Here is a 13,289-nt window from a genome sequence, read left to right as displayed (position 1 = left end):
ATATCCCACAAATCCTCCACACTCTTGTCCCAAAATGCTCAAGACGCCCCCTCCTATCCCTCTTTCTGCTACTTCTACCTACACTTTTTATATGAATGGCATCTTCCGCCTGTCAGGGAGCCACATAAGACTGGCCCCTCCATTATCAGTAACGACAATGAATCTCCTTTGTGCTGAGAACTTGTTTTGGGGGTGTCTTGTGCTGATACTAGTCCCTTCTAGATGTATATGTAATATCTATAAAAATGTTAGTGGTTATACATTTAAAGCTTATTTTCTTAGGGGCCTGGAAACTAGTAGGGTGACAAGAGAGTCCTGAAACACATCAGAAGCACTGGAACCAAGTGGGAATTTCAGCGTGACTGACAGAGTAACTGTCCTGACCACTGTGATAGGCAAGCCTCATCCAGTGCAGCCTCAATGTCCCTTATCCCAAGTCATTGCAGGCAACTCTTTTCTACACACACACATACACACATACACACACACACACACACACACACACAGACACACACACACACACACACACACACACACACACACACACACACACACACACCAGGCCAGAGCTCCTAACCTGAATCCACATACCCCATGCAAAGCCTTCCCTAGTGCAGGCCATTCAGGCCTCACCTGGTCACCAGAACCAAAGCTGCTACTATCCATGTCTAGCTCAAGACAGGAAGTACCCACTCCTGGCCTACCTGTACGAGAGAGCTTCTGTAAGGTGACCCTCAGGTGCAGCAGAGCTCCTGGTGACATCTCATATCGGTAAGTGTCCATTGCTGGGATTTTTTGGCATCTTCCAAACACACCATCTACAGAAACAGGGGGGCAAGGTGAGAACTTGGCATTCCATCCACAGGGAGCAGGAAGGCTTCTTGCAAGGTTCTATTTGCTAATGAGGTGAGACAGAGCAGAACTTCAGACTGCATCAGAGAGCACTGGAACTCAGAAGTACCCAGAAAGGCGCATTGTAGGAAACACAAATGGGAAACATGAGATTATGGTCCTGGCATGTAAGTGTGTTTTTCTTGCCTATGCAGACCATACATTATATGTCACATTTTGTAATCCACATGCTTCAGGCCTAGGTATGGAACCTAAGGCCTCATGCATGCCGGGCACTCGCCCCCTGAGCTCCATCCTGGGCCCCTGTAATTCACAGTTTTTATGTGAAACTTGACTGTGGCAACTAATTGCAAAGTGCGAGTCATGTTTGGGATTAGTTCTCCACAAGTGGGAATATCTGGGAGATAGAATCTTTGATTTCTCAGAGGCCTTCAGAATTGATGGAGAGAGCCTCCCTGTGTGAGCAGTGGCTGTGTAGGAAGGAACATGAGCAGAAAGCAATGTGGGCAGGGTTAGGGTCCCTCTTTGTCTGTAATGACAGATTGCTGTCATATCTTCAAGCCCCACCTTCTAAATAATGTAGACCTTAATTAGTCTTTTTTGAGTAAAGTGTCCAGTTTAGTGTACACTTTTGAGGTGGCTCGTATAAGGGACTAATTCAGGGACTAGCACTTGCCACACAGAGTGGCCATCTGCAGATATGAGGTTGTGAAGGGAACAATTTCTCTTTTGTTCACAACAGTCTCTTCTCAGCAAGTACAGCTGAAGAAAGCCATTCAACTGCAACTAGTTTAATTGGAAAAAACACATTTGCCTAGTACCATCCAGATGCAAAACATATCTGTTCATCTTAGACATCTTAGACAGAGTCATGTGACTGGCAGAAAGAAGCTTAAGTAAAGCAAGCTCTTGAGATATGGAAGTACCTTTGTCATCCTAGAAAACACAGAGGACAATGTGTCCTACTGTACAGAGCAGGCCACAAACTAACAAAACCTACAGCATTTTCCCTCCACAGTGGCTCTTCCACACTGTCACTGCCACACTGTCCTTCCATGATTGCTCTGCCATGATGCCCTTCTACAGCACCCTCCACAGAACCCATGGCCCCAGTGGAGTTGACCCAAAATTCTGTGGTCAGTAACAATAACCACTGACCACACCATCGGGGTGATGTGCTCTGGAATTCAGCTTGGGTTGGCCCCAAGTTCTCCAACTTTAGTAGGGCCTGTCCCCACCATGAAGAAGAGAAAACAGAATCTTCCTGTCCACAGATCAGAGTGGATAGTACTGGAGAGTGAAAGGGGAAAAGGGAGCCACCCCAGTAGATTGGCATCAGTGTGGCTAGAAGTGAAAAGTTTGCTTAAAGACACCTTCGCTAACAGTGATGAAGAGGGGAGAGGTCACCTTCTCCCACTTTAAAGGGAAAATATAGACTGTCAGAGGTGCTGCAGTTCTGACTTGGGGTAAGGATTCCCAGGCTGGCCAGGATACACCAAGGACAGCAAGGTGTCCAGGAGGATTCTGTCCTCTTGTCATGAAATATAGATAAAGTAACATGCTATAGATGAAGTAACATACATGTGTTCAGTGTGAACAAACATGCTCACATATACCTGTACAGTACATGTACACATCACCACAGCCAAGCACAGAACTACATACATGTACACACTTGCACCCATGGGGGTCAGTGATCTGGAGAGGAATCCTACTGGGTCAATTATCAGGACAAGAACAAGTCTGCAGGGTCAATATGACAAGGTCAGAACCCACTTGCAGAAATAATGCAGAACAGAGACTCTTACAAGTCAGTGACTATTCAAAGACCTATCCCAAGGTCAATAACCAGGATAAGAACCAGGGAGAGTGACCTGGTCAGAGACCCTACCTACATGATAAGTAATAAAGACAGGGTCTGTCCACTGATCATAAATGGCACCTATCTACAGGATAGATGACAATGGCAGGGTCTTTTGTACAAAAGTTCCATCTAAGATTCAAACATTCCATTCTTCAGAGAACTAAGAAGGTAAGCAACTTAAAATAGCTTCAGGAAGTCTCCCCCCGGACTGATCAGATTCACTAATAGCTGTTCCTTGGAGAGGAACAGAACTGAGCTATAGAGAAGACTCTCAGAAGAGCCAAGCTGCAAAGAAAACTAATACCTGCTCCCTGAAAGAAGCAGAAATCAGCCTAGTCACCTTGAAGAGGTTTAGACCAGAGTCGCTTAGAAAGGACAGTCTACAATTTGTTGAGTGTGCTCCCAGTTTTGAGCTTTGTGCGTTGTCACCCATGCTAGGTAAACTTCGGAGATGCATCTGGCTTTAAATCATTCTAGTTCCTGTAAGGAACTCCTCACCAATATTTCTGTAAATAACCTCAATAAAACTTATAGCTCAACAAGTTGGACTTTGATAGTATCCATATTTTGGTCTGCCATGGGTTGTGTGTGTGTGTGTGTGTGTGTGTATGTTCTATCCCCCATGAAAAGTTCTATCACTCAACAGGAACCCCTTTGCAGGATAAGTAATCAAGGAAAAAACCCATCCCCAGAGTCAGTGATGAAGATAGGGACTTTCTGTAGGAGGAGTGACCAGGATGACAAAATGACTTAGATATGAACCTCTTTGCAGGGTCTTGAACCCATCCACAAAACAGGGAATCATTTGCAAGCTCAGTGACCAGGACAGAGACCCACCACATGAGGTCAACCCACTCATTTGCTGGGTCAGTGACCAGAATAGAGAACACTTTACAGGGATGCAGACATTGATAGAGCCCTCTCTGCAGCACTGGTGACCAGAAATAAGACCTAACTGCAGGTTAGTGAGTCCAATAATCCTCTGTCTTGGTTAGGGTTGGCATTGCTGTGAAGGGATATCATAGTCAAGGCAACATTTACTTTAGGCTGGATTACAGTTTTGGCAGTTTAGTCCATCATCATCATGGCAGGAAGCATAGTGGCTTGCAGGCAGACATGGTGCTACTGTAAAAGAGCAAAGCATTCTACATCTGGGTTGATGGGCAGCAGAAACAGATAGGAGGGATGGAGAGGGAGGGGGCGGAAGGGAGGGGGATGGAGAGGGAAGGGAAGGGAGAAGGAGGGGGAAGGATGGAGAGGGATGGGGGGAGGAAGAGAGAGGGATGGAGAGGGATGGGGGAGAGAGAGAGAGGGATGGAGGTAGGGGGAGGGATGGAGAAGGAGGGGAGAGGGAGAGAGGGAGAGGGAGAGAGGAAGAGAGAGGGAGGGGGAGGGAGGGAGAGAGAGGGAGAGAGAGGGGAAACTGGGCCTAACCACCAATGACATACTCCTTTCAGAAAGGCCACACCTACTCCAACAAGGTCATACCTCTGAGTAATGCCACTCCCTGGAGACCAAGCATTCAAATCTAAGTCTATGAGGATCACTGCTATTCAAACCACCACAGGGATCCCTGGAATACAGAACTTCCTGGTCCTATCTTGTTAACCGGCTGGGTATCTCTTTTATCCACATATCCATATTTCCAGGCAACACTTTGCTTTCACCCTTGGTGCCTTTTTCCAGGTGACCCTCTTGACTCTGCCTGTTTTTTCAAGGTCACTTTCTGTCTGGACACCCTAGAGTCCCCGGAGGTTAAAGCCATATCCATTATCCCTTCCTATAGGAGCCAGCAAAGCATGGCCAGGGGTTCAAACCCACAGACCATACAGAATCCACGGGAGTAAATCCTGAGCTCCTTCAGAGCGACTAGGGCTATGAACACATCTCCCCCAGCTACTTCTGAAGAGGGTTCATATTGGTAGTTCAAAGTTTCCTCCTGCTAAAGAAAACAATCCTGAAGAATTAAAAAACTTTGGGAGATATCACCATCCCTGGTCTCAAGCTGTTATACAGAGCAATAGTGATAAAAACTTCATGGTATTGGCTTAGGAAAGTACAGGTTGATCAATGGAATTGAATCAAAAACTGTGAAATAAACCCACACACCAGTGGACACTTGGCTTTTGACAAAGAAGGCAAAACCATATAATGGGAAAAAAGCATCTTCAAAAAATGGTTCTGGTCTAACTGGATCTCTGCAGATCCAGAAGACTGCAAGTAGATCCACATTTGTCACCTTACACAAAACTAAAGTCCAAATGAATCAAAAACCTCATGTAAAACCTAAATCTAATAGAAGAGAAAGTGGAAAGTAGCCGTAAACTCATTGGCACAGGAGACAACTTTCTGGACAGAACATCAGTGTCTCAGACTCTAAGGTCAACTGGGGCCTCATGAAACTGAAAACTTCTGTAAGGCAAAGGACATCATCAGTAGAATAAAATGGCAGCCTACAAATTGGGAAAGGATCTTTACTAACTCTATATCCAACAGAGGGGTGATATCCAAAATATATATAAAGAACTCAAGAAACAAGACATTAACAAAGTAAATAACCTAATTAAATATGAGGTACAGATCAAAATAGAATTCCTGACAGAGGAATCTTGAATAGCTGAGAAGCACTTAAAGACATGTTTAATGTCATCAGGGAAATGCAAATCAAAATGACTCTGAGATTCCATTCTATACCTGTTAGAATGGCTAAGATTAACAAAAAACAAAAAAGAAAGAAAGAAAAGAAAAGAAAAACAAACAAACAAAAAAGCCTCAAAACCTCAAGTGATAACACATGCTGGTGAGGATATGGAACAAGGGAAACATTTCTCCATCGCTGGTGGGGGTACAAACTTGTACATTCTCTTTGGAATTCAATTTGACAGTTTCTCAGAAAACTTAGTTCTACCTCAAGATCTAGCTATGCCACTCCTGGGCATATTTCTAAAAGATGTCCCACTATACCACAGGGACACTTGCTCAACTATGTTGATAGCAGCTTTATTCATAATAGCCAGAAACTACAAACAATCTAGATGTCCCTCAACTAAAGAATGAATTTTTTAAAAACATGGTACATCTACACCATGGAATATCATTCAACTATTAAAAACAAAGGCATCGTAAATTTTGCAGGCAAATGGATGGAACTAGAAAATATCATCCTGAGTGAGGTAACCCAGAGCCAGAAAGACACGCATTGTATTCCCTTTCGTGGACATTAGCCATAAACTGTGGGACAACTATGCTACAATTCTTGACCCAAATAATGGGGTAATCAAGAGAGCTCAAGGGATGTGTATTTCCACAGCACCATTACAACTTGTAGTATGTTGAATCCTAACCCTAAACTAAGATCATTAGTGGTTGGGCCTTTGGAGGACCCACATCCCCCTTTCCACATCCCCCTACCCCTGTGCTTAAGAGAGAGAAGCCTCAATAGAGCTCAGAGGAAAAGTTGTATCATAAATGGATATGCCCAGGTGTCTCCACAGCAATGAGAGAGATGAGTCCTGCATCAAGCCATGTGCTCAAAGTGTTCACAGCTGTGAGAAACTTGACTCAGTAGGGACCCACAGTCAACCAATATTCTAGGTAAAGTTGAGATAAGCAGATTCTTTAAAGGGCAATAATTTAAAAGGCATTTCAGAACAAAAGGGCTGCCTCCCACAAGGTTCAGGCAGCCATGTCTTCCCTCAGGGATGGGGCTCTGACAGTAATCAGCACACATTGTGTGCCCATGTGCCTCAGGATAAGAGCAGAAGTTCAGATTCAGGGAAAGCTCCTCTCCTCACACCACTGCCATATGCCTACACCAGAGGATGGACCCCAGCACATCAGCAGTAGCTCCCATGAAAGGGTCTGTATCAGGCTGTTGGTCATTCACTAGCACCAATAGCAGAAGGCAGGACTGTGTCCTGATGAACACCTAGTTATATAGACAGATGAAGATCAAACGACTCCACACCTAGAGGAAGAAACAGCCCAGGCAGGAGGAGTGGCAGCTGGTATATGAAAGACAGCCAGATGGCTGCAAGCAATGGGTAAGGGAAGTAATTGGAGCTTTCATTGAGAGCCTCTGAAAGCAGACCTGCACGTTTTCCTTGATCTCTTTCACTGTATTGATAAGACCAAGGGCTGGAAAACAAGTGGTCCTGAAGATTTCCAGGCTCAGCCTGTTCCTCCAGTCCCTCTGTCTGAAGAGTCATTGTCCTGGCCCGAGTCCCTCTGTCCCAGCAGGCACTGTTCCCCAGTCCCTCTGGTCTCTCAGTCACTGCCCCTGACCCCTATGAACAGTGGTGATATGTCCTATGGAGATGTGGTGAGGTGAGGGGGACGGGCTCATGTTGGGCATCTCTTCCCCTGAGGGACCAACCACAGGACGCTATAGTATAGGTATAGAATAGAATAGAGTTTATTCAGGGCATGGGGAGGGGAGTTAAGAGGATAATTGGGGCAGGGAGAGAGGGGGGAGGGAGGGAGAGAAGAGGGGAGGGGATGGAGGAGGGGAGGGGAGGAGAGGAGAGAGAAGAGGGGAGGGGATGGAGGAGGGGAGGGGAGGAGAGGAGAGAGAAGAGGAGAGGGGAGGAGAGAGGAGAGGAGAGGAGAGGAGAGGAGAGGAGAGGAGAGGAGAGGAGAGGAGAGGAGAGGAGTAGAGAAGAAGAGGCTAGCACATGGAGAGAGAGGGGGAAAGGGAGTGGGGAGAGGAGGGACAAAGGTATAAGAGCAAAAGAAGCAAGAGCAAGAGAGTGAGGTGGTGCCAGCTAACTGTGAAGCGTGCATACCTGGTGGTTGCCAAGTAACTGGGGTGGAGTTTAGACAGAATCTTAATAGTTACTACCCCCAGTCCCTCTTGTCTCTAGAAGTCACTTCTCTCCCAGTCCCTGTGGCTTCTAAGTCACTGCCCCCCAAGTCCCTCTGGTCTCAGCAGTCACTGCCCCTCACTACCTCTAGTTTCTCAGTAACTTCATTCATCACTTTATTCCTTGCATTTCACAGAAAATTGTGGAATAAAAAGTTTAAGTCAGAGTCATGAGCTATCACAGGACCCAGAGCTTGAAAATAAGTTCTAAATATTAAGCTATATAGTTCTACTCTCTTTCCTTAATGTTCCATTGAACCTGTGAGTCAGAGTTGCTCTAAGCAGTGCCCTCTAAGGTTTTCAGATACCCAGATCACCTACAGTCAAAGGATTTAAAACAATATTACATGGTATGGAACCTCTGTCTGTCTGTCTCTATCTCTTTCCATCTTTACTCCCTCAACTTCTCTCCCCATGCCCTGGCTGGTCCCTCAGGGGTAAGGGAAGCCTCAGCATGAGCCCATACCACACCACTACCAAACATATCCTGACTCTTTGTTTCATAAAGCACAACACAGGCAGTGCCCACAGACCTTTGCATGGCACCCAGAATGCAACTAAGCTACTTCTCGCTGCTACAGCATCACGATACCATCTCAGATCCTCATGAGCACAAATACCAACACAAACTCAAGTGTTTGAATTACTATGGAAATCCAGTTTCATAAAAACACATGTGTGTACACACACACACACACACACTGATGGAAATGACATCTTGGCATTTTAGTAGATGACATTCCCCCTCACAACTGAGACACTAAGACACAAAACTTAGAAGAAAGTGTCACTCTCCACAAATGAACTATGCAAGTTGATCATCATTGTTGATAAAAATTTCTCTGTTTGCTGAAATAAATGAGGAGCTGAGGCATAGCTCGGTGCCAGAGTTCTGGGCAAGCATGCAACACTCCAACACCGCAAACACAAGAGAATAAATAATAATAATAATAATTGTGTGGCATTCAGTGGTGGGCATGGCAGACAGACCACCTCTCTGAGCAGTGAGCTGCCAGCCGAACTCTGCACACACATTCTCAGCCCACAGGGGCGTCAAGGACCTATGCAGCAACATTATCGAAGACAGCATGGATACAGCCTCTGTCTACAAGGAGCTCTGGATTCATTTGAGGGGCCAGATATACGAGCAAGCATGTCTCACTGCAACATACTGCAAAGTGTAAAAACGAACAAGCCAGGAGCAATTTCTAACACACACATTTTCTCTTGAAATTTTCTATGGGGAAATTAAGACAAACTGAGTCAGCAGAAGAAAGCTTCTGTGAGTCAGCCCAACTATGCTGTGGTCACCATGGAAACCATAGACCAACCCAGCCTCACCATCAGAACTGTGAATCAACACAATCTTCCCACAGTTACCAAAGAAACAATAACAACTGCATGGCAGTTAAAATAAAAATAAAATCAAGCAAGCCTCACAAGTGGTCATTATCAGAATTGTGGGCAAACTCAATGGTATCACAGTAACCATGGAAACTGTGAGCCAACCTAGTGATAACCACAGAAAGTCTAACTTGACTGAGTGGTGGTCTCTATGGAAACTGGATGAATCCCGCCTCATTATGCTTACTGCTAGAACTTGTGGAGAAACTTCAAGGACTATCAGCTCGGATAACCAGTGTGTACCTGTCAGGTGGCCGCTTCACCCCTCAGGATTTAAGGGTTTGTTTCCTCAGGAAATAACACAGCAGAACCAAATGATATGAGCATTCTGTCCAATCCTGAAATTTTACAGTCTGGTACAACCAGGATCTCAGAGCAGAGGGCAGCAGAAAGAAGGATGTGAACACAATAAAGTTCTGAGAGGTGCAGCCCAGAGAGAAAGTTCTCCTGAGATAATCCACATACTGAATGGAGGAGGAGCTAGGTATTGTAATCCCAGCAGTGGAGAGGTAGAGGCAGAAGGATCATGAGGTTGAGGCCACCCTGAACTTCATAGAGAGAAGTGGAGGAGAGGGGCAGGGAGATTGAAAGAGAGAGCAAGAAAGAATGAATCTCAACTTAAGAAATGCAGAAGGGAGTCCTGCACAAAGTTCCCAGATGACATGGTTTGCTGACCCAAAAGTGCCACCCCCTGGGCAAGGGCTATGATGACATCTTTGTTCCCTGATTTAAGGCAGTCAGTGAAGCATCTCTGCCCCTCATGGAGGTGAGGGCTCTGCCATCACAACTTGGTATGCATGGCTCTTCCATGGATGCCAAAGCAAGATGCATTGGTCCAAACAAATGTCCTGCACAACCACCTGAGGTAAGGCCTGGACATAGATGCCCAAGGTTGGGCTCCCACTTAGCAAGATGAATTTTCCATGGAGCTCAGATCCACCTGGGAGAGCTCCAAATTTGGAGCATGTGGTACAGAGCTGGGGACATGGTGATAAGCAGAGGAGAGGGGCTTATCTGCAGCAGGCAATCTCCCATCAGCAGCCCTGCAGCAACGTTGCCAAGTAACCAGCTGCTGCTCTTATCAGCCCAGAGTGTTCCATCTGCTACTCAGGTGAGACTAGAAAGGTGTGACAAGAGGGCTGGGGACAGCACAAAATACAAACAGTACATTATGTGGACAAACGGGCAATATCCTAGTACCTCCCTTACCTGGAAAGCAGCCATTGCCACAAAACAGCTGTCTTTGACCTGCCCTGGGATCCTTCTGTTCCACCAACTAAAGAGCTCCCAGCCATTTTCCAGAGGGAAAAGGGAGAAAATGCCTTCTAAAAAGCATTACCTCAGAGCTCTTCCCTTTTCCACCCAGCTAACCCACTTGTGCCTCTCTATGCCACCCACATAATTAAAACAGATCCTCAACATGGAAGTCTTCACTGTCTGAGTTATCCCAGATCATGGGGACAATAGTCACTTATATACCACAACACCCATGCAGAGCTCCACCTGATTCCAGCACAAGACTCAGGATGCTTCAAACCACCATCCCACCTTCTCCTTCACTTCTCTTGTTAAACTGAGGGAAGTTGGCTGCAAAGGGGCCGTTGTGTTCTTGGCCTTGACCTCTTTGTGTCTCAGAGCTCTGAAGACTAACACAGCAAAGTCAGATTGACTTTCACAGAGGAAGAGGGACTTCTCCTCCACCTTGGATGTTCACCATGCACCACAGACACCTTTGTGAGATACAAGTCAAATCAGTCTCCAAAGCCAGAGCCTCCCCAGCTATGGCCATCTGCAGTGCTGGACCTGCTGAGCATTCCTGTTCTCACATATACAGCAGGCTGTGTGTGTTTGCACATGGTGTAAGGGTAACACAGAGGCTCACTACAGTTGTTCACCCCAGTACCCAAGCATAAAATGGAGGCTAGGCACCCAAACATGGCAGGCAAAGACAACAGTGTGGTCAGTATTCCTCAAGGAAGTTTCACTTCTACATCTACCTAGTTACTAGGAACCTTCTTGGGGACATACAATAAGCCCTGGAGAGACAGGCTCTCTGCTTCCTGGCTCTAGTCCACATCTACCACGATCCAGTAACAGCTGCCTGCACCTACCTTTCCACTCCCAAGACTCACTGAGGGACTAGGGAAATTGGGTATCTAGTAACTGATTTCTATAAAACCATAAAGACCTGACCACGCACTCAGGAAAAAAGCAAGTGTCCCAGCACCAGGAAAATGGAGACAGGAGAGTTCCTGGAGCCTACTCATCAGCCAGTTCAGCAAAATTGGTGATCTCCAAGTTCAGTGAGCGACTTTGTCTCTAATAAAGGTGAAAAGCAGTAGAGGAAGACATCTGGTGTCAGCTTCTGCCAAACACAGACACAGATGCACACACACACAGACACACATTCACATACACACACACACACACACACACACACACACACAGGCATACAAATACACAGCACACAAACAGACACACATAGGTACACACAGACAGGCACACACACAAAGATTCACCTTTTCTGACCTCAGTGTAAGTCTATAGTCTTTCTGGCCCATGAGCACACCATTCTAGAATCTCCACCCACTGCTTTATCTCAAAGCAAAAGTAATGGAGCTGGTTTATTATATCAACTGCCACCAGATTGGACCCTTCGTTTACAATAAATTACCAAATCTGAAAGTGAAGTCTCAAAGAGATCCTTGTATATCTCTGATCATAGCAGCCTTATTGGTAGGGGCTAAGGATAAAGCAAATGGTCTATCACCACATAAGTGGATAGATGATAGACATGAGGCCCGTCCATACATGTGAATGTTCTCCATCTTAAAAAGGAAGGAGATCATGGAACCTGTTACAGCATGGATGACTCTCAAGAACATTATGTTGAGTAAAAGAAGCCAGGCCTAAAAGTGGTCAGATCTGAAAGACAGCATGCTGAGTGTTACAGATGGAGAGAGGCTAGAAAACTGTTGTTTCATGCGGACAGAGTATTACATCTGGAAGATAAGGACATGGACAATGTGCTGAAGACACCACCAGGTGGTCATCTTTAATGCCACTGAAATCTATACCTAACAATGACCAGAAGATGTGGAGTATCACTTGGTGGTAAAGTGCTTCCCTGGCATGTATGAATCCCCAGGGCTTCAGCCCAGCCCCACACTCAATAAAGATAGTACATTTTTACACACACATGGAACAGAGACTGGCTGAGACCACTGTTCCTTAGAGGAGCAGCTGAAAGCCTCTTCACTGGGCTAAATTCATTTGCTGCTCCAGACTGCCAGCCACACTGAGTGTGCAAGCAGAAGCCCATGCATGTGACTCTCAACCTCACCAGAGAAAAGTGACCAGAGCATGGAAGTACTGTGGTTCCCAGCCAGAACAGGGATTCTGTAAGAGGAAAATGACTTACTAAACAGAAACTTTCAATAAAGCCTACTTTATTGTCTCACTGGAAAGGAGATAACTTGATGACATTAACGAATAGGGATCCCTGCTGGGGACACATCTGGACCTGTGGTGCAGCTCCTTTCCAGGTCAGAACAAAGGGCCATCCTAAGGACATGCAGTTTCAAGGAGTTCTGTGTTGTTTTTCATACTAAGAACAAAGAATAATTTCTATGATACCAACATGGCTCATCTTTAATTACCACATTGTAGTTAAGGCTATTTAAATACCATGCATTAAAAAAATAACAGGGCAAGCATGCCAGCCAGGGACACAGTAAGCAGTCTTCAGACCTTCCTCCTCTCCTGCAAGTCCAATCCCTCCCTTCCCTCCTCATTCTCACTGTAGCAGATCACCTGCTTCAGCCTCGACTTCTTCTCCTCCCATCTCCAGTGGATCAGATAGATCTTCTACATCCCGCCTCATCAATCCAGCCCTTTGTTTCAGGCACTAACTCTCACGGTGTTCCCTGAGAACTCACCAGCCATGATGGACAGGGAAGATCCCTTCTTCATATCCAATCCCCCAGTCTTATCCATAGCTCGGTACCAGATTACATTCTAAGGCCTCTCCTGCTATCTGTCCCCATCCCCAGGGGACTAAGCAGCTCCTGGTGGCACATAGTTTCCCTTCCTCCTGTGGACATGCCATCTCTAGCCTATTCCTAAGTGTCAGTTCTCAATGCCAAGAAACATTTTACCTAAAACCCATGATGACCATATCTATCCGGGTTTCAGAAAATCTTTTATAAGGCAACACACAGCCACCATAGTCTCCTAAGAACCAGAACAGGCAACAGAAATCAAGAAGGCATGGAGAAGTACCTACTCAACAAAGACAAAACCAGGTAT

The 13,289-nt window shown here is 45.8% G+C and overlaps 1 protein-coding gene across 1 annotated transcript in view; it reads right to left on the bottom strand.

The window, feature by feature from the left end:
* Positions 1 to 13,289, bottom strand: part of PTPRN2 (protein tyrosine phosphatase receptor type N2) — a gene marked incomplete at both ends in the record, with an annotated part of 697,231 nt that overhangs the window by 515,758 nt on the left and 168,184 nt on the right. The window contains one exon of the mRNA XM_080936716.1: positions 705 to 818. Within this exon, the coding sequence (XP_080792842.1) occupies positions 705 to 818 (114 nt within the window). The remainder of the gene's footprint in view (positions 1 to 704; positions 819 to 13,289) is intronic.

Source organism: Micromys minutus, assembly GCF_963924665.1.
Source record: "Micromys minutus genome assembly, chromosome: 1".
Taxonomy (NCBI): Eukaryota; Metazoa; Chordata; class Mammalia; order Rodentia; family Muridae; genus Micromys; species Micromys minutus.
Note: the sequence above shows the minus strand (reverse complement) of the source record. Positions and strands in the feature narration are given on the sequence as shown.